The sequence below is a fragment of the Heloderma suspectum genome, chromosome 9 (assembly GCF_057233095.1).
Source record: "Heloderma suspectum isolate Gila_16-S chromosome 9, 16-S_ref, whole genome shotgun sequence".
NCBI classification, from domain to species: Eukaryota; Metazoa; Chordata; class Lepidosauria; order Squamata; family Helodermatidae; genus Heloderma; species Heloderma suspectum.
In genome coordinates, this window is record NC_139466.1 from 26,639,662 (window position 1) to 26,664,597 (window position 24,936).

Genomic DNA, 24,936 nt, shown 5'->3' on the forward strand with positions numbered 1-24,936 from the left:
ATGTTCTCTTCTTGCAGGAACAAGAATATCCATCTTGAGTTGACAGATTTTGTGTAGTTGTTTGCCAAGGCAGAGTTCATCTCTTGCAAAGGGTTCTGGGATATGCTGAACAAACCCCCAGGGGGTGTCTGTTAGCATAAGCAAGGAGCATGCTGGGGAAAATGTGGCCTTTCACTGATTACCCCCCCAAAATCTGTCATGTCAAACAGTAATCGATCGTCCAGTAAAGATTACAGGGATAACGGGAAGGTTTTCTGTCTTATTGTCATGGCCATGCTGGTGTACTGCACCCTCCTATCCTCTAGGGGGTGCTGGCCACAAACTGGAAGCACAGCCAGACCAAGAGATGGGGGAGCCAATGAGTCTCCATATTCAGCAGCCTCGCAATGCGTTGGCCCTGCGTCAGCCGTTGTAACGGCACGCACTCTTGTCAGTTGGGTTGTGATCTAGTGGCTATAAATACCCCGACAGGTTTTGAGCAAAAAACTTAATTTACCCTAATGGCTGTACTATAAGAGATGCAGTGTGGGAAAAACTGACTGTGACAGTGTCACTTTCCTTAGGGCACTTGGAGGAATTCCTTGGGAAGGGATTCACCACGAAAGCAAACCTACACATGGAGAAATGGTGTGGGATAAAACTAGGCTGGAGCTATCTCCAAATCCATACCTGGACTGTACATTCTCCAGCCAAGGGTCCCTAAGGCCAGTTGCTAGAGTGAGAGATTGTGTTGAAGTGTAGCTGGCGGAAGGTCCTGTTCTGTTGACCAAGTCAAGGAAGATAGTCCAGCTCTTCATATTTTTCAAGGTCTGGCCAATCTTGAGTTCTTGTGCCGCCTGCCATTCACAAGAACCAAAGTTACACATCCAGGGCCGGCCCCACCATTAGGCAAAGTGAAGCAGTCTCATTAGGCAGATGCTGGGAGGAAGGAGCAAGATGTTGGAGGAGGGACTGTGTGCCATGCGGCCTGCTCTGTGCCCACTAAGTTAGCCTGCTGCCTTCAGGTGCAGTGGCGGATGCTGTCCCATCCTCAGTGTTGATGACACATTCATCTGCCAGTCCCATTGGCTTTTGTACTTGGAATGGGAGGGGGCGCCATCTTGTTATTTGCCTCAGGCAGCAAAATGTCTTGGGCCAGCCCTGTGAATACTCCCGTGCTCCTCTGTGACCTGCACCATCCATTGCCAGAGAGTTTACTAGGCAGGGCCTGAGCATCCGATCATGACATTTCTGGTGCGAAGCAGCTTTGCCCCAGGTCAGACCATCTGCCCACGTAGCTCATGATTGTCTTCGCAGACCGACATCATCTCTCTGAAGTTTCAGAGAGGTGTTGGCAACTGCTCCCTGATCCTGTTTTAACTGGAGATGCCAGGACCTTCTGCAAGCAAGGCATATGCTCTTACACGTGGGCAAAAAAGAAGAAATGCATCACCAAAAAAGAGGATACCAATTCGCATAACATTATCCTATGCTAGTTTGTATGTACAGATGCCAATTTAGAAACAATTGTTATAGTTACACAGAAATAAGAACGTGAGAAGAGCCATGCTGAATCAGACCAAGATCCATCTAGTCCAGCATTCTGTTCACACAGTGGCTGACCAGCTGCCACCAGGAAACCCACAAGCAGGACATGAGTGCAACAGCACCGTCCTGCCCGCATTCCCCAGCAATTAGTATACATAGGCGCACTGCCTCTGGTACTGGAGGTAGCACAGAGCCATCAGGACTAGTAGCCATTGATAACTTTCTCCAAGAATGTGTCTAACCCCTTTAAAGCCATCCAAATTGGTGCCCATCATAGAATAGTAGGGTTGGAAGGGGCCTACAAGACCATCGGGTCCAACCCCCTGCTCAGTGCAGGAATCCAAGTATATATAAGCTTTCTTACTTTCTGATATACCGTTTACATCCTAGACCATTTCTTATGCACTAGACCACAGATGAAGACGTTATGTCGAAATGCGTTTGGTTTCAGTTCAACTTGGTACTGGTTACTTTTGGTATTGTAGGACACTGCAGCACAGTAATATATTATTCCATCCTCTGGTGTGTTAATTTATGGTTTTAGCTTGTACAGATAAAATTATATTATCAGCTATTCTTGAATATAATCTCTATCATCCGTTAGCCCTGCCATAGTGTTCAGGGTTGGGATACATTTCCTGTTTTGTTTCGATTGCTAAGGGCCCATGTCTGTCTGTTTCTTTAATTGATTTATATCCCACCTTTCTGCTGAAAAACTGCACACACCGTGGATAACAGTAACATCTGCATTAAAAACAAAATATTCATTAAAACACAGCATAAAAACGAATACATTAAAAACACAACAGCAACAGCCCCATCAAAGAAAAAAGCTGCACCAACCAATTTTGAAAAGCACTACGTCTTGTGGTAGCGAATTCCATACTTTGACTATGTGCTGTGCAAAGAAGTCCTTCCTTTCACCTGTCCTGAATCTCCCACCAATTTGCTTCATGGGATGACCCCATTGGGTTCTAGTATGATGATGATGAGAGAGAGAAATGTCTCCCTAGCCACTTCCCCCACACCATGCATGATTTTGTACACCTCTATCATGTCTCCCCTTGCTCATCTTTTCTCCAAGCTAAACTAATACAAATACAATATCTGTCACCATATTGGTGGAGAAGCCGCCTAGGTGACCCGTGTTGCTGGCTCAGTCTGCTCCCCAGATGCTAACTATTGATGGGAACTTCAAGAACCTTCTCTTTCCTTAGCATTCTTTGACTTTAAACCAGACCTGGACTGGACAGCCTATCAAGCAGAGGACACCTTCAAACAGACAACTCTCCTCTGACAGCTCTCCAAAATACAGGGCCACCCTCTGTAAAGTAGGAAACCTGGCCACCCTGTCTTTGCTGCATAGTGCAAGGAGCGTTTGGCAGTAATGTGCCAGCTCTACTCTGGGGAAAGTTTGCCATTTCTGATGCCGTTTCATCATAGAGCGCCTGATAAGCTTCTGAGGAACCCCAGGATTCTTAGCAGCCCAGCTTGAAAGCCAGTGGGGAGGGGTCGTAGCTCAGCAGTTGAGCACCTGCTTTACATGCAGAAGGCCCCAAGTTCGATCTCCGGCATCTCCAGGTAGGGATGGAAAAGTCCTTGAAATCCTGGAGAGCTGCTGGCAGTCAGTGTTGACAATACTGGGCTAGATGGGCCAATGGTGTAAGGCAGCTTCCTATGTTCCTATGATTCACAAAGCCTTCTTGTATGGGTTTTGTGACTCTTGCCTGCAGCATCGCTGATGGGCGGTAATGCCACAGGTGAGAAATCTGTGTATGTTGCTTGCTCACCTGTGATAGACGAGAGCAGAATTTTGAATGTGCAGACATATGCACATGTAGGCCCTGCGGTTTTGAATGTTATATATCCTTCAGGCTGTGTCTGCTGGCCTTTCTTCATGTGTCCATCTGTGTTCAGGTTTGGGCTGTATTTGCAAAGCAATGAGTGGATTCCCTCCCCCCCCAGCGTACACAGTATGTGCGGGGCGGGGGAGGGGGGGCGGCGGCTGCAAGAGACAAGAACATTCAGTGAAGTTTCTGATTCTGTGTCCCTCCCTCTGTTGGCATGGCAACAAGTCAAATTATTTTTTTGGGGGGGGAGAAAGTCTTCCATTATGACAGGTTGCCGTGGCAACCTGAATTCAAACAGCAAGTGGGCGCAGGAGGCAGAACATCTCCTTCTGGACTGCAAGTTGGTGCAAAGCTCGCCTTTACAGGAGCTTCTCCGTGTGGGAGACCTTCCTGCAATGCAAACGGAGGGATCTAGAACTGGGGAGGGTGTTGTGTCTGGGTGGTCTATGGGAAAATGAGGAAATCACAGCCCCCAGCCCTCCTGTCAACAATCTCAGCTGTGGCACAATTGGACCCGAAGCAGAGCAAATCCCTGCTTGGTCACCCGCTGTTGTGGGTCGCCCAGCAGGGCCTCCTTGGTGGCTTTTAACAGCTGCATGGCAGGCAGAAGTTAAACTGGTGTGGCTTCATTGCATCTCTTTGCATTGGGGTGAAGCTGCCCTGGTTGGATTGCTTCTGAGGCTCAGGGATGCTGACAGAATGAAAGGGGGCAACCCTCACCTCTCGAGTAGGAACTGATTCTTTTCACTGCGAAGTTGTGCTGTTGTGTGTTCACGTAAAGCCAGGGTGGGCAACTTGTGGCTTTCCAGATGTTGTGGCCTACAAATGATCCCTCACCATTGGCTGTGCTGGCTGGGGATGATGGGAGTTGTAGCCAAAACATTTGGAGGGCCACAACTTGTCCACCTTTCCATAAAGTGTGGGACTAAGGAAAGTTGTCCTAGGTACTAGGGCAGAACTTCCCGTTCCAAGTTTGATTGGGCCTTTGGCATAGTGCCCTCCGGCAGCCCCCTGGCAGATTTACCTGGTGGCAGAGCTCCTCCAATCATTCCTCGCAGCTGCCATTTTAATTTCCCAGAATGCCCCCAACATAGCATTGCCCCAGGGGATTGTGGGAAATTAAAATGGCAGCTGCCTGGTGCTGAAGACCAGAGAAATTCTTAGTGTCTGCAGTAGGTCTGTATTTGGGGTCACCATCTGTTTGTTTCTGGCATGGCTTGTGTCCCTTTAACAAGAGGGAAACCAGGGGCTGAGGTTGTCTGATTAGCGCATCTCTACACTAGTGTGTGTGTTTTAGATAGCTAGGTGGGAGATTCATCTGGCTGAATTGCCACACATCTGTTGAAGGCACAAGAGCCCTGCCAGAAGGTGGCATCAGTCCTGCCAGTCACCTAGAGCAGGGGTAAGCAGCCCAGCGCCCTCCACATGTTTTGGACTACAACTCCCATCAACCCCAGCCAGAATGGCCAGTGATCAGGGGTGATGGGAGTTGTAATCCAAAACATCTGGAGGGTGCCCGGTTGCCTGCCTGTGACTTAGAGAGAATGCTCCTGCCCCTGCCTGGGAATTCTGGTTCCATCTGGTTTCTAGACAATATTGTCACAGGGAAATGTGCAGGAAGATAGGGATCTACCGAAGATCTCTGAGTGATTTGCAGTAGCTGTTCAAGGGCTTCTGACTCCCAAAAGTTTAAAATTGTGAGTAAACCTGCAAGGGTTCTTTTAAAAAATTCTTGACGTGGCTGACCTTGTACTAATCCCTTCTCTCAGTCTCAGTGTTCCTCCCCTGCAAAATAGGCTGTCAGGGTTCCCCTTGTGATCTTGACCCCCTGAACAACCCCTCAAGGATCTCTTGCCTCTTAAAAGAGTCCCCCCCCCCTTCCTTCTTTAAACTTCCCCTTCCAAGTAACATGGGGTTTAGGCTGTAGGTGTGGGAGACACAGGGATTAACCACTGATCCATTAAAGCAAGCAATCGCAACTAACAGTATTTACACATTAGAGCTGAGTGATACAAAAGGCCTCAAAAGAAAATAAAAATTGCAAAACGCAAGTTCCTTTACCCTAGCTGTCCTTGGACTCCTCTAGGCTGCTCCTTCCTGCTCTGGTCTTCTGGCTCTGCTGTCACTGTCTCTCTTACTCTCTTTTTCTACCCTCCTCCCTCAGAACCGAAAGTAGTGTTTCAAACCTGAAGAAGTGAAACTTAACTGGGGAAATGAAACTGAAACTTAACTGGAGAAACAGAACTCCTTTTCCCAGGGTTACCCCCTCCCAATGGAAAACTCCAGGCCTCTTACCCTGATCTTTTTTCCTTTTTGCCTCTGTAGGCCTCAGACCTTCACATAGGTGTATTGGTTGGTTGCCTTTGACCAGGTCTTTGTCAAGCTCCGCCATTCAGTTTTAGAGTGCTGTGTTTAGGGATGTACAAAACACCCACCTACTGTTCCGGAGGGGGGGTCCGCGGGGGGGGAGGTGAGCCGTCCCTCCCCCTGGAATCTTCGCTGGCCGGCTCTGCTCTGCGGCAATTCTGCAGAGCCACCAACTGACTCTGTAGCTCCAGCGGTATGGCAATGGCAGCTGTATCGCTGGCGCTACGGAGGATCTGGCCGGGGAGGATTCCTCAGGGAGGTGGAGGTAAGTGCTTCTTTCCTCCACGGACTCTGGAGGCCGGATTCTTTTGAATCTGGCCTCACTGGGGTCCATGGAGGAATTCTCCGCCATCCCTAGCTGTGATTGCATCCCTAATCTGTAGCCGCTCAGGAGTAGATTTGTATTTCTACATGCAGGCTCATTGGTGTGTGGGTTGTGGTAGGCAATTGGCTCCGCCCCGAGTCTCCACTTTGCATCTGGCTCCACCCCCTTGGCCACTCATTTGCTCCTGGGCTCTTATTGGTGGACCTCCTCAATAAAAGATCCCACAGGCCTGAAGTCTACTCATCCTTGTGCTAAGATGATGGAGAGGGAGTTTAATGTAAACAGCTTTAATATTGTGCTTTGTTGTACGGTAGCAATGGTTTATGGATTGGCCTGCACCACCAAAGGAGGATTTATGTGCAATGTGCACTGCTGCACATTGCAACAGGGGCTGGGAATGGGATTTCCCCCCAACAGGTGCCAAGATGGATCAGGCTGGCCCTGCTTCAAACTGACTTGGGCAGGGAGGGGAAACCCCATAGATCCACCCTCTCCGAATTGCATGACACAGCTGGATTCTTGCATGGATCTTGTGCAGCTTCAACCTTCTCTTGGCGTGAGCGGCCTTCCCCAGCCTGGTGCCTTCCAGATGTGTTGGACTGCAACTCCCATCATTCCCAGCCAATGGCTGGGGGTGATGGGGATTGCAGTCCAACACATCTAGAGAGCACCACACTGCAGAAAGATGACCTAGACTCTAGGGAGGAGCTTTGGAGGAATCCACAGGAGGCTCTGGGGAGCAGATTTGGCCTGCAGCCCAGGGGTTCTGCACCTGTGACCTAGAAGGATGGACTTGGGATGGGAGCGTGTTAACCATTGCCTTGCTGTCATGCAAACCTGTGTGGCGGCGTGCCCCATCTCTGATTGCTGACATCTTCTCTGCAAATGAGCACAAGATGCTGGAATGGTTGCATAATTTGCTGTGGCAGTCAGGGCCCAAGGCTGCAAGAATTCCACTGACGCTCTCGTGGCACCAGTCTTCCAAAGGCTGAACCCTGACCCTGTTCCTGGAACTCAACACACACACACACACACACACACACACACGACAGAGAGAGAGAGAGAGAGAGAGAGAAGTGCTCAGCTGCCAGGTCAGCCCCTGCTCCGCACCCCTGCCAACTATCAAGTGGGCTGTATCTTCAAGAAAAGCAGGCAGGAAACCGTTTGCAACCGGACATCCTCCTCTGCCTGTGGAGTGGCTTCTGTCCGAAGCGAAACAGTGAGGGCTTCCTCCAGGGCCTTTTGCTGCAAAGCCACTGGAGTCTGGGATGCAAAGAGGAGCAGGATGTCTGTGAGGGGGGCTGGTGCAGGGGGTTTGCAGCTCAGTGGTAGCGCGCCCACTCTGCATGCAAAAGGTCCCAGGGTCAATCGCCAGCATCAGCATTCGGTATCCTTGGGCAGGCGCCTGTATCCTGGTTGCCTCCGTAGGGCCTGCTGGTGACGCCTGCAGAGTGCAGAGGGGTTTGCCTTTGAATGTTTTTTCTGGCCCATTGCTGTGAGCAGCACTGGACAATTGTAGTCCAGCTGGTCACCTTAGCCAGTGTAGATAGTATTGAGGAAGACGGACCTATGATCCGACTTGTTTTAAGGCCTGCTAGAGCTCAGCACTAGAACATAAGAAACAGGTCTGCAACATTTTAATTGTTTGGCTAAATCAGTTAGCCTAATCAATTAAACATCTATGGACTGACTAATTGGGGCCGCTATTTTTTTTATCAGGAAGCAGTTTTTTAAACATAACTCTGGGCAAAATTATTTGTTTTAAATATATGTATTCAATCCTTTCCAAGGGCAGATTTCAAGAAGACAAAAAAAAAAAAAGCACAACAGTATAATCATGTCCAAAAGTAGCAGATTAAAAAAAAAAGTAGCTCATTAAAAGTGCAGATGGCAAACGCCATTTTAGAAGAGGCGTTCCACCATCTCTCCTGCATAGGGAGGGAATGCTGAGTTCAGTTCAGTTTATTATTTATACCCCTCTTTCTACAGAAGTTTCCAGTACAGCTTACACAAGTGAATAAATGCTTTTAAAAACAAGCAAGCAAACGAAGTACTAAATCAGTCAACAACTGCAAACAGATAATCCCTGAAAATACAAAACAGGCATTAAAATAAGACTATGTCTGCTTACAGCTGACGTGTGCATCACCTAAAACAGCTTTCTCCAACATGGTGCCCTCCAGATGTTTTGGACTTCAACTCCTATCAGCCTCAGGCAGCATGGCCAATGATCGGGGATGATTGGAGCTGAAGTTCAACAACACCTGGATGGCTACCAGGTTGGGGAAGGCAGACTTTAAAATGCAAAAAAGTACTTTCCTCCCCTTCAGAGCTATTGTTTTTACACACACACACAAAGCAAAGATTTCTTGAATTGGGTGGTACCCCTAATGGAAAGTGATAAATGGTGAGAGTGCCTCTGCGCATGCACAAAACTCCTTTCCCTCCTTGCAACTTATGAAAAAAGAAAGGCTTTCCCAGGACAAAGAACTTGCCTTGGAAGCAGTCAGACTTGCCCTGGGCCAAAGGTGTGCAGGGCAAGCAACTCTGTGAAGAGTTGCCCACCTGTTAAGGTGAAGATCACCTTTCGACAGCTAATTCCGCCATCTGCTGGCTACAGGGGAGGAATGCAGGCAGGATATGCCCACAGGGCTTCTGGCTGTCAATGCAAAGCTGCGAGGGGAGAGAGACCTCATGCCCCAGATGTGATGCTATCTGGGCAGGAGAGACAGCATCCGGCCACTTGCAGAGACATGTCTTCTGCTCTGGCCCTCAGCCAGCGAGGTGCTGTGCCTCTTCCCTTTGAGCTGGCTCACATGCATGAATCCTGTAGCAGGGAGGGTTTGCTTCCCGTGCTCTGCTTTGTCCTCCTCTTCAACCCAGCCTGCTTCCCCCCTTCTCAGCTGGTCTTGATGCTCCCAAGGTCATGCCTGGGGGATTCGTGGATGGGTGTTTATGTTAGATCGGTTCTCCCCCCCCCCCCCACGCACACACACACACACACACACACACACACATTCTCTCCCCCACCCCAGCTCTTTGGAGAAAGGTACAATGGCACCCCCCCACACACATCCCATAATGAGAGGGTTCAGTGATGAGCAGCTCATAGGGCATTTGCAGGGCTGTTCAAAAACCCAGCAACAAAAGAAACCCATCATCAGCCCAGAGGGTGTGAGGAGGCCTTTTGTGCCTGGAGAATAGATAGGGTGGTCACTTCTGAATTGCCCCAAAAGAGGAAATGCACCATCAAAATCAAAGGCACCCATTTGCATAACATTTGCATATGCTAATGTATATGTACAGATGCAAATTTAGAGTACAGTTCACCATAGTGTGGACTGACCAGATGACCTGTGCACCTGTCTGTTCACTCTGCTGTTCAGGTGCTAACTGAACTCACCAGGAATTGGCTGTTTGAGTCAACTCCCTCTGGGCCTGGCCCTTTTTTCCTGGCTTGTCCCTTCTACCTTCCAATCAATGAGGTGCTGGGCCTCGTTTTCAAAGGATTTCTCTTACATGTCGGAGACTTTACACACCTTAGAAAAACAGCTCCAAGACTGCAAAATGAGCAGTCTTTAATGAGCTTCTGTCGTGCATTAAAAACGTGGCTGTTCAGGCAGGCATTTGGGGTGGGTTAGGGTATTTTAGAAAATGTTTTTATTGTAGAATTTTATTGTTTTATTGTATGTTGTACATCGCCCAGAGTGGCTGGGTGACCAGCCAGATGGGCGATTAATAAATTAAATAATAAATAATATAAATAAATATAAAAATCCTGGGCCAGCAGGGTGCTACTTTCTGGAGCGGGTGGAATATAGTGGGCTAGATTCTCCACGCACGCGCACACACACACACACACACCACTGCCACCCTGCTGTCTCCCAAAGCAAGTCAAGTCCCACCTCCACAGCAGCTGCTCCCTCCACACCATCTGGGTTGGCAACTGGGGAGCCGAGCCATTCTCTTTGGAAGGCAGATTTGGCCCAAGGGTTGCCGTTGCTGACTATAAGGTAACCGAGAACAGCTTCTTGACTCTGTCACCCATATGTCAAGTCCACCCATCAAGGATAGGTTGGCCACTTATGAATAGCCAAAAATAGAGGGCAACACATAGGCGCAAATTTAAAAAGAGTTATCTTAATTTTAATAGAAATATAGAGTACATCTCAGCATAGTGCAGGTCTGTGGACAGACAATCTGCTTTCTCTTTCTGCTTCCCAGGTGCTAGCTGCTGATGGGCAAGAGTTCTTACGGTTCTTTATGTTTAAACTGGAATTGAATGGGATAGCCTTTCAAATAGAGGATGTCTTCAACTAGAGGATTGTCCCCTGTAAAGGAAGACACATGACCACCCTAGCAGAAAAAGGACAGGTTGCAGTGGTAGGGCAGAGGAACAAATGAACTCTGTTCACACGCGATAACTGCAAAAGTCATGTTTCAGGGTTATTTATTTTACTTTCTTCTTTTAAAATATTTCTGTACTGCCTGTCATATACAGTAGGGGTGGACAGAAAGTAGATCTCCAGATGTTTTGCACTTCAGCCCCCAGCATTCATGGCCATTGGCCATGCTGGCAGGGGCCTCTGGGAGTTAGTTCAAAACATCTGGAGATCTATGTTCTGCCCACCTCTGATATACAACATATCCAGATGGTGCACAGTAATAAAATATACAATGTAAATATACATCACAACTAAAGCAAAGCACAACAATGTACCATAATTAGTAGGCCATAAACCAAATATCATAATGGCAGGAATCATAAGTCATCAAATGCCAAGTGTTAACATGAAGTGTTTACTAAATAGAAGTCAATTAAACATACTTAAACTAATCTCAACTGAAGGTGGGAGTGGACAACTTGTGACCCTTGAAACGTTTTGACCTACAGCTCCCATCAGCCCCAGCCAGCATAGCCAATGATGAGGGATCATGGGAGCTGTAGGTCAACAACATCTGGAGGGCCACAGGTCGCTCATCCCTGAAGGCATTGGGAAATGTTCTAATTTCAAACTTTTCTGAAAAACCCACCTCGCTTACAGATGTGTCTCAGGATGAGAGCGGGATGTGTAAAATCTGTGCACGGATCTACAGTTCCGAAGGTTTCTTCTAAGCTGCAACAACAAAACCAGTTTGAAACTGGATCACACCAGTATGTGGTATGAACACACCCAAAGAACTCTGTGTCTCTAGTGTCCCCCTAACCCAGTTGAGCCTGGGGGCTCCAATGTCAGTGGGGCGGTGAATCCACTCTGGGTTTCAGCCAGAACTCTAAAGGAGCTATCCAAAGTGCTATCCCCAAAATGAGTTCAGCACCTTGAATAGCCCCTTTAGAGTTCTGGCTGAAACCCAGAGCAGATTCATCACCTCACTGACTTAGGGGCCCCCAGCCTCCAGTGCCCCAACCTACTCCACCCAGCCGAGGTTGTGCTTGCTGCTTCTCTCTCATTCTGCCTTTTCTCTCCAGCCACCTCTAACTTAGACCTGGACGTCAAGAGGCCCACCCCACCCAAGCTGCTATGGCACCAGCCCGTCAACGTATTCCTAGCCCGGCCGGTTGGCGTGGAGGAACTGCACCATGAAGCAGAGCTCAATCTCCAGAGCTTGCTCCAAGGTATTTGGGGGAACGTTGGAGCGGGGGGTGAGTCCCCCACTGGGCTTGTCTCTCTGGCTAGCAGGGTGGCCAAAAAAGATTTGCATCGCCTTTGCATATGCGGATTTATATGCATGGGTGCCTCTTTGCGCACAGAGAACAGGGTTATTATGCAACATCAGCCCTTGTGACTGGCAGACCGGTTGAAGCCTCCATATTGCCCTGGCCTTGTGTACATACAAGCAGTGGTGTAGTGGTAAATGTTGAACACCGGTGTTCATCATGACGGTCCCCTAGCCATGGCCCCAGAGGAGAGTCCAAACATGCAGGCAACTGTGTTGATCCATATCAGCAAACCAGTCCTAGGCATTCTCATCCCCACCAGGAGCAGGTCTTTTGTCAAGCTCATGGGCCTTCATTGTCCAATCAAGACCAACCCACGCCAAAATATTTCGCATTACAACAAGGAACAGCATATTGTTGCTGGGAAAATTCATTCCCCACCAGCTCCTGTGAGGATTGCGGCTAAGCTCAGAGGGAACAGGGAATTCTGAGGAGGGAGCCAGATGACGTCAGCATCCCTGCTAAGTAAAAAGTGCTGGTGCTGCATCCCTGCCAGCCCTTGCTCCAATACACTGCTGCGGAACAGGTCAGAAAAGATAGTTGTGATGTCTTGGGATGGAGAGCCCTTCTAAGTAGACTTAGGGCGTGTGCACATGACCATGGGGGTGGATAGTGGAACGACGCTGTAGGGAGGGGGAGGAAAACCATGACAAGCACACCTCCCACATGATCACAGAACCATGCAGGGCAGCGTGGTTCCCTTACTCATCCCCACTCCATGGTTCCGTCATCATCCCCCCGCCCCTGCAGCCGCGTAACCCAGCAGCCACCACAGCAGGAATGGGGCTGTGCCAGCCACTCCAGCCATCATTATGCAACTGCAACCATTGAGTTCAGCCATGTGGGCTAGAGTGGCACCAGCACTTCCAGGCTCTCTAGGCAGCCATCTCACTAATCGCTGCAATTTATCCGCGGAGCGCCTGACACACAACATGATAAGCCACCCTGGGGCCCCGTAGCCACTCTGCAGAGGGCAGATACCTAGGGTGGGCCACTTGCCAATTGCGGGCAGGAAAAATGCTTCCCAAACAACACACTAACCCACTGTGGGTCACATTTGGGAGCAACCCATAGTGGGTTAGCATGTTGTCTGAACCTAGCTTTACTGTAATTTTCCTGTGGTGGACATTAGAGAGAGCTGAACCTTGCTGGTTATGGTTCTAAAAGTATTTGAAACAGCTGGATTATTTTCAGACTGCAGCTGTTCCTGTTCTTCCCCACCCGCTTTACCCCCGCATTACAACAGGGATAGCTCACAACAATATATTGCGGCTGGGAAAATCCATTTTTCCCAAATCTATCCTGAGTTTTGCAGCAAAGCAGGGAAGCCTGGTTTTGGGGGTGGGGCAGATGATGTAATTGTCCCTGCTAATCAAAAAGTCCCAGTGCTTTGACCCTGTGAGCCCTGCCTCCACTACACCACTCAGGCTGGCCTTATTCCATTGCCTGGTTAACCTAGCAGTACCTTTGGCCTGCTACAGGCTCAAGAAAGCCACTAATTTCAGGGAGCCTGGGCTGGGAAACACACCTCCATGTCTAGATTTGAGTACAGTCATCCATGGACACTCGAGGTATCATGGGGGGGTGGGATTTTAAGTGGGCAGGAAGTTGGTGGCTATGGGCCAGAACTAAGGAACATTATAAGCTGCCTTATACCAAGTTAGATTATTTCTCCATCTAACCTAGTATTGTGTACTCTGACTGGCAGCAGCTCCCCAGGGTCTCATGCAGGCAGAGGTCTTACCCCTCACCTACCACTGGACCTTTTTAAGGGAAGATTGAACTTGGGACCTTCTGCATGCAAAGCGTAGGCCTTCCCCCTGAGCTACAGCACCCTCCACATCTTCTGAAGACCTACAGGGGATCTTTATTATCCAACCCAGCTGCATCACTTTGGGATCATTCCCTTTCTTCACCTCCAACTGGTGCCATGTGTTCCCCTGCCATGTGCTGTCAGCTAGTCGGAAACATCTTTGGAAACAGATCTTTGCCCTGTGATCAGATTATATCATCAGCCTCTTGGGAGGGAGGATTCCAGAGGGCTGTGGTTGGAAAACCAGAGGTGGAAACGGGGCAATGTTTTGTCATTCAAATTTTGGAAAAGTGGCTTCTGAAATTCCACTTGTACGTGCCAGATTGCTCCGCTCGTAAAAGTCCAAGGGCTTTTGAAACTTGGAGTGTTAAGAAATATTCACATTTTTATCATGAGTCCCCCCCACCCCAAATAAAGATAACAAAATAAAGCCAACAAAAAGTAGAACATACATAATAATAAATCAAAATCACTTAAAGAAACAAAGGAATTCACTAATTATAAATCTTAGTCTATAACTGATATGCTCATGGAAGATCTGCAATAAAACTGCCAGAGCAGGATCTCAGTACCTAACCAAAGTAAAAATGCAAGTTCTACAACATATAAAAGGAGTGCCATTTGGAAATATTCACGTTTGTTTGACGGTAGTTGTTGCAATGACTGGCATGCTTTGCTTCCCCTCCTTCCTTCCATCCTTCCAGAGGAATATGAGGAGCCATACTCTGAAGCCAGGGTCAGTGGGCAGACCTTCCGCTACGCCAGCCCCCTCTCTGCGGACCGGCCCCTGGACTGCAGTCCCCGCCCCCCATCCGCCAAACGTCTGGAGTTTGTGTTCATGGTGAGTCTGGATCCGTGGAGGGAAGTGACTCTTTCAGTGCAATGCCTGCCAGGCACTCAGGTCCAAGTTTTGGCAAGTTCCGTCCTGCCCCACAGATGGGGAAGTGGCTGCCCAGAGGAGAGGGCAAGTCTGGAAGTGAGGATGGTGGCTTATTTCAGTAACCAACTGCCCAGACTGCAAGAATGCAGCATGTCTTGGGACTTTATAGCAGGACATAGCATGGGATTGGCCCTCCAAGATCACCTGTCTTCCAGGGCCAAGAAGGATTTTGGCCCGTGGTGTTAGAATCCCAGCCCATGCTGTCTGAAATCTCTTCTTTTGACCAGTGGCCCTGGTGATGCAGCAGCCACATGTCAGTGCTGTCCCATTCTGTGGTTACCCGAGGCTCACAGAGGAAACTAATTTTGTCTGACAGGGTTAGATCTGAGCAATGAGATCCAGTCTATGTAGAACAGCTGAGTCAAGGCAGGTGAGGTTGTGTTAGAGGGGCAGAGTCTGGTCAAGGTAAATGCATCAGGTACAGCAAGCTAGGTAAAGGCAAGCTCCCTCTTGTATAAAGGGCAGCTGCAACAGCACCACAGAGTGAGCTTTCCTGTCTGGCAGTCTCTCCCACTAGAAACATAGGAGGATGTTGTCTCAGCAGCAAGCAAGAGCCAACTGAAGCCTTATGTAGGCAGCCATGATCTGTAGTGTGGTCAGTGCCAACACCTCTGGAGGAGCTGGCTGGACAGTTAAAGGACCCTTATCTGATTCTGTAGTCTCAGACTTCTGCGAGGCTGGGGAGACAGAGGTTCTGCTGGGGGTTCCTCCTCTGGTGAGGATGATCATGGCAAGGCAGTTTCTTCTGGCTTGGGCAGGGGAGGGCTGACTGTCCTTCCCCCTGGAAGAGCAGTCTGATCCTCACTTCATCAAAGTCTTCTCCTGTACCCTAAAATGGCCAAGGGTTGGAAGGCATTACAAGTGTCTTCCTAGCAGCTTGGGTAGGGAATGGAGAGGCTGTGGTTTGCTAGTGAAGATACCAAAGGACAGGGCTGGGTATATTCTGTGTCAGGGTTGGCACCAGCACCTGCCATCCTTGCGCAACTGCCAGTAGCCCAGGACTCCAGCAGGACTCACTGCTGAGGCCTCCCTTAAAACCCCTCCACCCCGGAGCTCCAAGTAGTGCAACAGGGCAACTGGATCTAGCTGGTTTGTTGGTTTCCCACAATGCTCCTGATGTAGCATCACTGAGGAGGATTGTGGGCAGTTAAAATGCAGCAATGCCAGGTGTGTGTTTGGGGAGGCTGCAGGGAGGGGTTGAGAGAAACAGATCGAGATGGTGATGGGGAGCCTGTAGAGGAGTGGATAAAACCCTCCCTTCTGATTTCAAACGTTCTTCACATGCACACACATACACACACAAGCACTCAGGGCCGGCCCTAATATTAGGCAGAGTGAGGCAGTTGCCTTGGGCGGCAAATGCTGGGAGGCGGCAGCAAGGTGTTGGAAGAGAGAATTGTGTGCTATGTGGCTTTCCTGACACCCCCGAAGCTAGCCTGCTGCCTTCAGGTGTGGCAGAGGATGCTGTCCCATCAGTGGTGTTGAAGAAAGATGTTGGATCTTGAAGAAAGGGTTTTGCACATAGAATTGGAGGGGGCACCATTTTGTTCTTTGCCTCAGGCAGCAAAATGTCTTGGGCTAGCACTGCAAGGGCTGTTTTGTTGATTCTGCTCCCCACACCTCTTCTGCTTTCTGACAGCCTTCAAGCCAGCAAGTGAAAGAGAACGAGACAACCACGCTGGGGGTGAGAGCCCCAGAACCCTCCCTTAGCTTGCCTGCTACCCCGGACAAGCACACAGCCTGGGCCCGAGCTGGCCCTCTGCCTTCCCTGGATGAGAAGAGATTGCACCAGCCCTGTTTGACCCAAGCCAACATTGTCCCCATAAATGTCTCTGGTAGGTTTGACTCTGTGTGTGTGGTGTGTGTGGAGGGAGGTGTTGAAGGGCTGCTGTGAAAATCAGAAGGTGGGGGAAGCACAAGGAAGAGGGTTTGGGGTCAGCAAGATGGCCAGGGAGAGAGTGTGAGATGCCCATTGAAACCGAAAAGCATGGGAGCTTTGCTAAAGGGGGTTTACATTAGGACAAATGTGGACCAGTATGTACACTTTGCCTCATCAGGTTGTCTTCTCAGACATTTTGGCCCCAATATCATAGTTAATTTTTATGTGTGTGTGTGTGTGTTTATGTTATTCTGTGAGTCTGATTTCTTCAGCATCTCCTAAGAAATCAAAGTCAACCAGTACGTCTGCTTTCTTGTCCCCTTGGTTCTCATAGCACAAAGCACACCTCAGTTATCATAATGCGTGGGGCCCATGTACTGTCCATTTCTGTCCCAGGCTTCAGGGTTTGGCAGGAAGGGAGCTCCAGGGTAACAGCCAGAACTCCGGGATAACTTTGGGATAACAGCTACAACTCTTTGACCACGACTCATTGGCTGCATTCAGACATAATGCCAAATCATGGGCATAGTTTGGCATTATCATCTGAATCTATTCCAGATTATAAATTATGGTTTATGAGGGGCTGCCAAACCACGATAAACCATGGTTAGAAGCAGTTTCCAGAACCACAGTTTGTGGTAACTGTGGCTTGCTGTAGTCACAAGCCATTGGCAAAACCACCATAGGGGCCATTTCTCGACTGCAAGAGGGGGTTGCACCACAGAGATGGGAGTAAACTTAGGAAGCTGAATGCTGAGGAGATGGAAAGTCAAGCCGTGGTGGTGGTGGTGGATTCTTAAACCATGGTTAGCACAAACCATGGTTTGGCATGATGTTTGAACTGAGCCGTTGCCTCTCCATTGTCTTCAAACTGTAACTTCCCTCTTTTTCCCACTGCTTCTTCCATCTTCTTTCTTCCCACAAAAAAGTCCATTAAGGAGGGAAAGACGGAAGAGCTGTACAATGTCTTTTGATTGGTCGTGCTAGGAACCATCCACCTGGAAGCACCCATCCTCTCTCAAGAACTACAAGTCCCACACTTTGGTTCTTTGTTGTTAAACCTTCCCCCCCACCACCACTTTTTTGGCTGCTCCTCAGTTTGCCAACCTTCCAGGGCAGCTCATACAGTTTCCTATGGGACAAGCAGGATGAGCCAACAGGAGCATCACAGCCAACTGGCAGCAGGAGGGAGGGTTAATCATCATCACCATGGGTGTCAAGATCCCTGGGTTGGTGGGAGCCAGTAGTGAAGATAAACTTAATGGGCCCCGGAAATATATGCAAGTCATTGAGTTACACCTCTGGTTTCCTGAGTGCACAGAAGTTCTGTCACTAAATCCCAAGGAAAGGAAACAATGGATAATGTTCATTTGTCATCGTGTATAGTTTATACACACAATGTGTACACACACACACAGCATACTTCCATTTGCTTGTCAGTGCATCATGTCACTGTCAGTGGTTGCTCATGGAGCCGTCTCTGTGTTATTCCAGTGGATGGGTGACTTTGTCGACCCCATTGCTCCATGCCTTCTTCATTAGCCATGCTCACGCCCAGGCGTCCTCGTCCTCTGTATACAGGCTGGCCTGGACATTGGACAGGATGGAACGGCTTTCTCAAGCGCTGAAACTTTTTGGCCCATCTCTACCTGTTCGTACACAAGTGTCTGTATGTGGAGAGGAGCATAGAAGAGGGGTGACACAAATGGCCTTTGCTATGCTCTGTGTCTCTTCAGGCTAGAATGATGCCATGGCAGAATGCTGCTAGAATCCCCAAGGATTAATGTTAGGGACTGATTTACCCAGGAGAAAGGGTTTTCTTACCAGTGAATCCTAGGTGTGTCTATACTACACAGTTTAGGTGCAATCCTATGCACATTTAGACAGAAAAATGGCCTACAATTCCCAGCATGCCTTTGCCAGCATGGGGAATGCTGGACATGGCTGGCTGGGGAGTGCTGGGAGTTGTCAGCCATTTTTCTGTCTAAATGTGCATAGGATTGCACCCTTAAACTAGTTTCAAACTGTCCTCATTTTTTCCAGAGAACTCTAGGAAGTGCAGTTTTGCGAGGGTGCTCAGGTTTTCCTTCTTCAATTCCCAAGATTTTTGGTTCGAGAGGCATCTGAGAATAAAGGAGTTTTGTTTATTTTATCAACAGTGTTTTCCTTATTTATTAATGGTATTTTATAGGCTGCCCTAAAAGCAGACTTTTCAGGGCGGCTCACAACAGGAAAGAAAACGCCTTAAAATTAAATCACGATAAAACTATTGAAACTGGTTTGAAACTGGGTTAAAGACTGGTTTGAAACTGGTTTAAATTTTGTAGGGAAAGGGGCTGTCCAGGGCAAGGCTTATCATGCTAATTTATACTTGGGATGTGGATTGTTTCACCGTCTGGAGCCTGATGGCCTTGTTTCCCCCACAGATGGCTTGCTTCGATGGCTTTTTATGTTGCTCAGCTTTTTTACGGTGGTTCGTTTATGTGTTGCAATGGAAGAGCCACCTCTTTTCACTGTTAGTTTGGCGCGACAAGATGTCTTTCATCACTGTTGCCCTTCCCCACCCACCCCAAACCTAGGATTAGGCACAAGGTGAATCTGTGTGAGAGAGCTCTTCCACCGCAGCCCAGCAACCATCCTCATCCTGGCTTGTTGCGTGTGTAACACTTCTAGAATTGGGGGGGGGGGACTGCATCAAAGCTGGGAAACCACCCAACAACTGGCAATTGGGTGAAAGGGAGTGGAGCCAGGGGAAGGGGGCATGGCTTTGGGGGAATTCTGGGCCTGAGTTTCAGCATCCTTGCTCTAGACCTGTGTTCTTATGTGGCTTTAGCCTCTTCAATTCCACCACCACTGGATCCCCATTCAAGGCACCTCTCACCCTTGCTCCCACCCCTTTCAAGCCAATCTGCGTCAATGCATGGGGCCAGCCCTACCATTAGGCAGAATGAGGCAGTTGCTTCAGGCGGCAGATGGTGGGAGGTGGCAGGAAAGTGTTGGAGGAGAGAGCTGTGGGCCACATGGCTTCACCTGTGCCCCCTAAACTAGCCAGCTGCCTTCAGATCCAGTAGAGGAAGATGTTCAATCCCTAGTATTGAAGTAAGATTCATCTGCTAGTCATGTTGGCCTTTGTACATGGAGTGGGAGTGAGTGCCATCTTGTCCTTTGTCTTAGGCAGCAAAATGTTGTGGGTGAGCCCTGTCAACACCACATATTCTCATCCATACCATCTTCCACCCTCCCCTTTCGCCATCTTTCTGGTAACGTCAGCTCAAAATCTCTTCCCGTGCTCTAGAGCTAACCCACTTCCTGTCATACCCATTATACCCATACACCATTTTCCATTCTCCCACAGAATTGAGGCCACTTCCTTCCCACCATCATCTGGGCCTCCCCACCCTCCACCCAGACTATTGAATGTCTTTGTCTTGGCTACAGGGCAGCCATTTGCTCGGCACGCCAGTACACGCCACTCCCTCTTTAACACAGAGACCGCCATGAATCCAAAGTCCTTGCTGCGCCGGAGACGGACGGTGATCGGCTTTCCTCACCTCACCCTGCGGGACCAAGGTGACAACAGTGGGGCTGCCATTCCCTGCCCATGAAGTCAAGGGGGCTTTGGGGGCTTAGGAGCAGTTGTAGAATGAAGGCTTGTTCCCACATGCTCCTGGCAGATGGGAAGGATAACATTGGAAGGGTGGCTGTTTGCTTTGGGTTTATTTGTAGAAATTTTGTACGGGGCTCTAAGACACAAGTCGAACCCCTTCCTGCCCGAAGGCCAAATTGAATTTCAGAGAAGCTCTCAGGGGCTGCATTCTAGTGGTGGGCAGGGCCAAAGGTAAAAGTGGGTATGGCCTGAATCAAGAGGGGGCAGGTCCAAAATGCCAGCATATTTTAGCTTAAAGCTCTTATTGCAAGGAACTGAGCTGTTGGAGAGGTATTTCAGCCTTTTAAAACGGGGAAAACTGCACAACAGCTGGGAAACCACCCAATAATCTGGTTGGAGAAAGGGGACGTGGCCAGGGGAAGGGGGCGGAGCCATCCGGGGAGCCACCAAGGACAGAACTGGGACCCTAGGAGGGCCAGATATGGGCTCTGGGCCAGAGATCCACCACCCTTGGTGTAGAGTATCTTTACCTCCTGGGAGGCCGCACAGCTATGCCCCAGTGTGGTCCATTCCATTGCACTCTGTTTCATTGCACTCTGTTTCATGCCTGTCTTTCCATCTCCCTTCCAGGCAACAGCAACGGCCCTATACTCAACCCCCCAGCGACCATAGCAGAGTCTGTCTCGTGTAACTTTGTTCCGGACGTGGCCAACGGGAGGAGTTCCACCCACCAGATTCGGTCTCCTCAACCTCGGCCGCAGCTGAGAAAGACATTCAGTGACCTCGGGGGAGCTCTGCAGGGGCGGTGTTGCCAGGCTGGGCTAGCGGGGCGCACCGAGAACCCCGGGGCGATGTACGCCAGCCCGTCGTGCAATGGCCCCAAGGAGGACTTGGTCTTCTCCCCTGCTTGGAGCGCAGCCTCTTTTGGCTACATGAGCCCGTCAGTGAGCCAAAGCGAGCTGGCAGGGGAGGCCGTGACCCAGCTGTCTCCCTGCAGTGCCAGGGGAACCCCAGACTCTGACCGCCCTGCCTCCTTCTTCATCGGCAAAGACAAAGCAGTTGGGAAGAATGGCTCTGGGACGTTCTGTGCTTCTCCCGAGTCCCCCGTGGATGCTGATGGAGGCTTGAGCTGCGGCATGAGGGAAGTCAAAGCACACCTGGTCCCTGCCAGTCTGGGTGAAGAGGAGTGTCCCCGATCAGAGAGGGAGCGGGTGGCATGCAGGTTCCGCGAGAGGTCGCTCTCTGTCCCCACAGACACAGCCTCCCTGTGTTCCGTGGACATCGGGGGCAGCGAGACCTGCGGCCTGAGTTATCCCAGCGCCAGCTCTGAGGGCAGCACGAGCACAGACAACGTCTCACTAGCGGTGGAGCAGGAGGCCCAGGCGCAGCAGCAGCGGCGGCAGCGCACCAAGAGCATCTCTCTCAAGAAGGCCAAGAAGAAGCCCTGCCCGCCCACCCGCAGCATCTCTTTGATCAAGGAGGGGCAGGTGAGCAAAGGGGAGGCAATGGCAGAGGTGCTGCCCCAGGACCAGAGACCCAAAAGCCTGTGCTTGCTGTTGGATTCCCCAGTCCCCAGCCAAGTCCATGGAGATGCAGCCAGGGAGGTGGAAAGTGCGCCATACACCCAACAGTGGTACCTGCCAGAGTGGAGTTCTGTCGACCCCTATTGCTCCCTGTCTGGCTCCAGCACCGCCACCGGGACCACCGTCATCGAGTTCTCCAAGGCATGTGGTAGCTCCGAGTCCCTCCCGTCCCCCTCTGTCTCCCGGGCCACTACACCGTCCCAGCTCTCTGCCGAGGTCAGTTTGAAAACCTCCTCCCCAGGGAGACCAACAGGGGTGATGTCCCCCTCCAGCGGCTACTCCAGTCAGTCGGAGACCCCGACCCCGACCGTCCCGACATCTGCGGTCCTGGGGCATGCCCCTCACCAGAGCGGGCGGGCAAGGCCCCTGGTGCCGGAGAGGAAGTCCTCGCTGCCCCCGGCCTCACCCATGGAGCGGAGCCCCAAGTCACGGCTGTCGTTTGACCTGCCGTTTGCCCCGCCAACTCACTTGGACCTTTCAGGGCTCAAGATCTCACTCAAGGGCAAGGCCAAAGTGAGCCGACACCACTCGGAATCCACCTTCGGGGCCAAGCTGGGCCCCAAGCTGAGCCCGGTGCAGCCTGTCATGCCCATGGTGACGCAGCTGGACCTGCGCTCCGTCCGCCTGCGCTCCATCAGCCGCTCCGAGACCGAGGACAACCTGGACAGCCCTGAGCCTGTTGAGGAGCCCGGCAAGAAGATTCGGCCCCCGGTGGCAGAGAAACCGCCACTCTCCCGGAGGCCTCCAATGCTCTTGCATAAGACTCCACCGGTCCAGGAGGAGTCCCCTGTGGGCTCCCCGACCTCTCCGCTGTCCCCCCAGGGTTTGGTCCCCATAGAGAACATTTACCTGGTGGCCAGGAGGCCTGAGCACCAGTGGGACATGGACGCCTGGAGCCCCATGGAGTCGCCTTCTCCCATGGGGGCGATCTCCCCTGCACAGGGGCCCCCCGGGACATTTTTCTCTGTTGCGCGGCGGCTCTCAGAGGACAGCTTGGAGGAGGACGAACCAATGCAGCCAAAGCTGCTGGCAGAGAGATCACCTGGGGGGGAGAGCCGCAAAACCAAAGTACCACCCCCTGTCCCCAAGAAGCCCAGTGTGCTCTACCTGCCACTGGTGAGCTCTCCACTCCACCCAGGGGGGTGTCTCGGGGACCCGAGATTGGCCACCAGCCCAGTCATTATGCTGGATGAAGATGCCGCCTACCCCGAGCTGACTGCTTGCAAGGTACCATCCCCTGTGGCCAACGAAGTGAACATCAGCCCCACCAGTGCAGGCGTTTCTTGGGCAGACATTTCAGGTAAGCGGTCCAGCCTCCTGGTCTTTGGTTCTCTTCTGCTCTAACGTGGTTGTGGACTCTGTGCTTGAGCACCTGCTTTGCATTCTGAAGGTCCCAGATTCATGTCACGTTTGAAGGGTAAGGATCAGCGGACTGTATGAGCCAAAGGTCCTGCTTGGTGTAAGTCAGCGTCACACCATAGGAATGAAGAAACCTGCCTTGTACCAGGCCAGAGTGTTTGTCCATTTAGCCCAGTGTTGTCTACTCTGGTTGGAAGCAACTCTCATGAGTCTCGGGTCTCAGCAGCAACCAGGGTTCTCTTTCCTGTCACCTGTAATCTGGTACTTTTTCAAGCTGTAGAGGCCAAAGGTTAAATCTGGGACCCAGTGTAGGCTAGTGACTACAATTTCGGTGGGGTGATGGATCCATTCTGGGTTTCAGTCAGAACCAGCCAGGACTATAAAATGAGCTATCCAAGGTTCTGAAGCTATTTTGAGGATAGGGTTCAGCAGCTTGGATAGTTCCTTTAGAGTGCTGGCTGGTTCTGACTAGAATGGATTCATAACCCCTCCGAAATCGGCACCACCAGCCTCCACTACTGGGACCTTCTGAATTCAAAGCATGTGCTGTGAATGTAAGAAGAGCCCTGCTGGATCAGACCAAGGGTCCATCTAGTCCAGCATTCTGTTCACACAGTGGCCAGCCAGCTGCCCACAGGAAACCCACATCAGGACATGAGTGCAAGAGCACCCTCCCGCCCATGTTTCCCAGCAACTGGTGTCCATAGGCTCACTGCTTCTGGTACTGGAGGTAGCACAGAGCCATTAGGACTAGTAGCCATCAATAGCCTTCTCCTCCAGGAATTTGTCCAACCCCCTTTTAAAGCCATCCAAATTGGTGGCCATCACTACATCCTGTGGTAGCAAATTCCACAGTTTAACTATGCGTGGTGTGTGAAGATGTCCTTCCTTTTATCTGTCCTGAATCTCCCAGGTCAACTACATCCCCTCCCTGTACAGAAAGGAATTTGTGAGAATTGCATCCCTGTGAATTTATTTATTTATTTGCTCAGGCTGGGAAACTGTGATTAGCGTGTGTGTGTGTGTGTGTTTGTGTGAGTGTGTGTGTGTGTGTTCTGCTTGTGCAGGGAACCAAATAACAGAAATTAGAAACTCCCCTGATGTGGCATCCTCCAAATGTTTTGGACTAAAACTCCCATCATCCCTGACTATTGGCCACACTGGCTAGGGATGGTGGGAGTTGCACTCCAAAGCACCTGGAGGCCACCACATTGGGGAAGATTCCACGTGGTTGCCACACCTGGTGATCTACATTTATGTGGCATTTTTAATTCCTACCCGGGGCCTTTTCCATGGAATGCCTGAAGAAAGTCTTGGGTAACCTCCCCCCCAGATGTGTTACCCTCCAGATGTGTTGGACTACCATTCATATCATCCCCAGTGCATCCAAAGGGGACCAGGTTGAGGAAGGCTGGTCTTTAGGCTCATTTCCCATCTCAACAGCGCAGCCTCCAATTTCTTAACATGATCTAGTGGCCTCACTGAGGCTCTGCAGATTAGAAGGACATTCATAAGGGCTCATCTCCCTGTCTGTCTTGAGATATATGTGCATTATGTATTTCTTCCTTTTGTACCCTGCCCTTCCTCCAAGGAGCTAAAAGCAGCATGTGTGATTTTTTTCCCCTCCTCCCTGTTTTATCATAAGAACATAAGAAGAGCCGCGTTGGATCAGACCAAAGGTCCATCTAGTCCAGCATTCTGTTCACACAGTGGCCAACCAGTTGCCCACGGGAAACCCACAAGCAGGATACGAGTGCAACAGCACCCTCACAACAGCCCTGCATGGCTGGCCCAAAGTCACCCAGTTTGCTGCATGACTAAGTGGGGATTTGAACCTGGGTATCCCCCGTCCTAGTCATACATTCTAACCACTGTACTACATTGGCCATCATAATACTGTAATGTGTTATGTCAATCACAGATGGGGAAAGGCTGGCTGGCAATCAACATTAGTCTGATTAATGCTT

At 50.3% G+C, this 24,936-nt stretch overlaps 1 protein-coding gene across 3 annotated transcripts in view; it reads left to right on the forward strand.

The window, feature by feature from the left end:
• NHSL2 (NHS like 2) overlaps positions 1-24,936 on the forward strand; it is a 131,975-nt gene that overhangs the window by 98,991 nt on the left and 8,048 nt on the right. For 2 of the 3 annotated variants that reach the window (XM_084813946.1, XM_084813947.1), the window contains exons 2-6: positions 11,540-11,686; positions 14,306-14,442; positions 16,181-16,376; positions 19,859-19,990; positions 20,658-22,910. In XM_084813946.1, the coding sequence (XP_084670072.1) occupies positions 11,540-11,686; positions 14,306-14,442; positions 16,181-16,376; positions 19,859-19,990; positions 20,658-22,910 (2,865 nt within the window). Of the gene's footprint in view, positions 1-11,114; positions 11,232-11,539; positions 11,687-14,305; positions 14,443-16,180; positions 16,377-19,858; positions 19,991-20,657; positions 22,911-24,936 lie in introns of all 3 variants that reach the window. The other variant, XM_084813948.1, reaches the window with a different exon arrangement.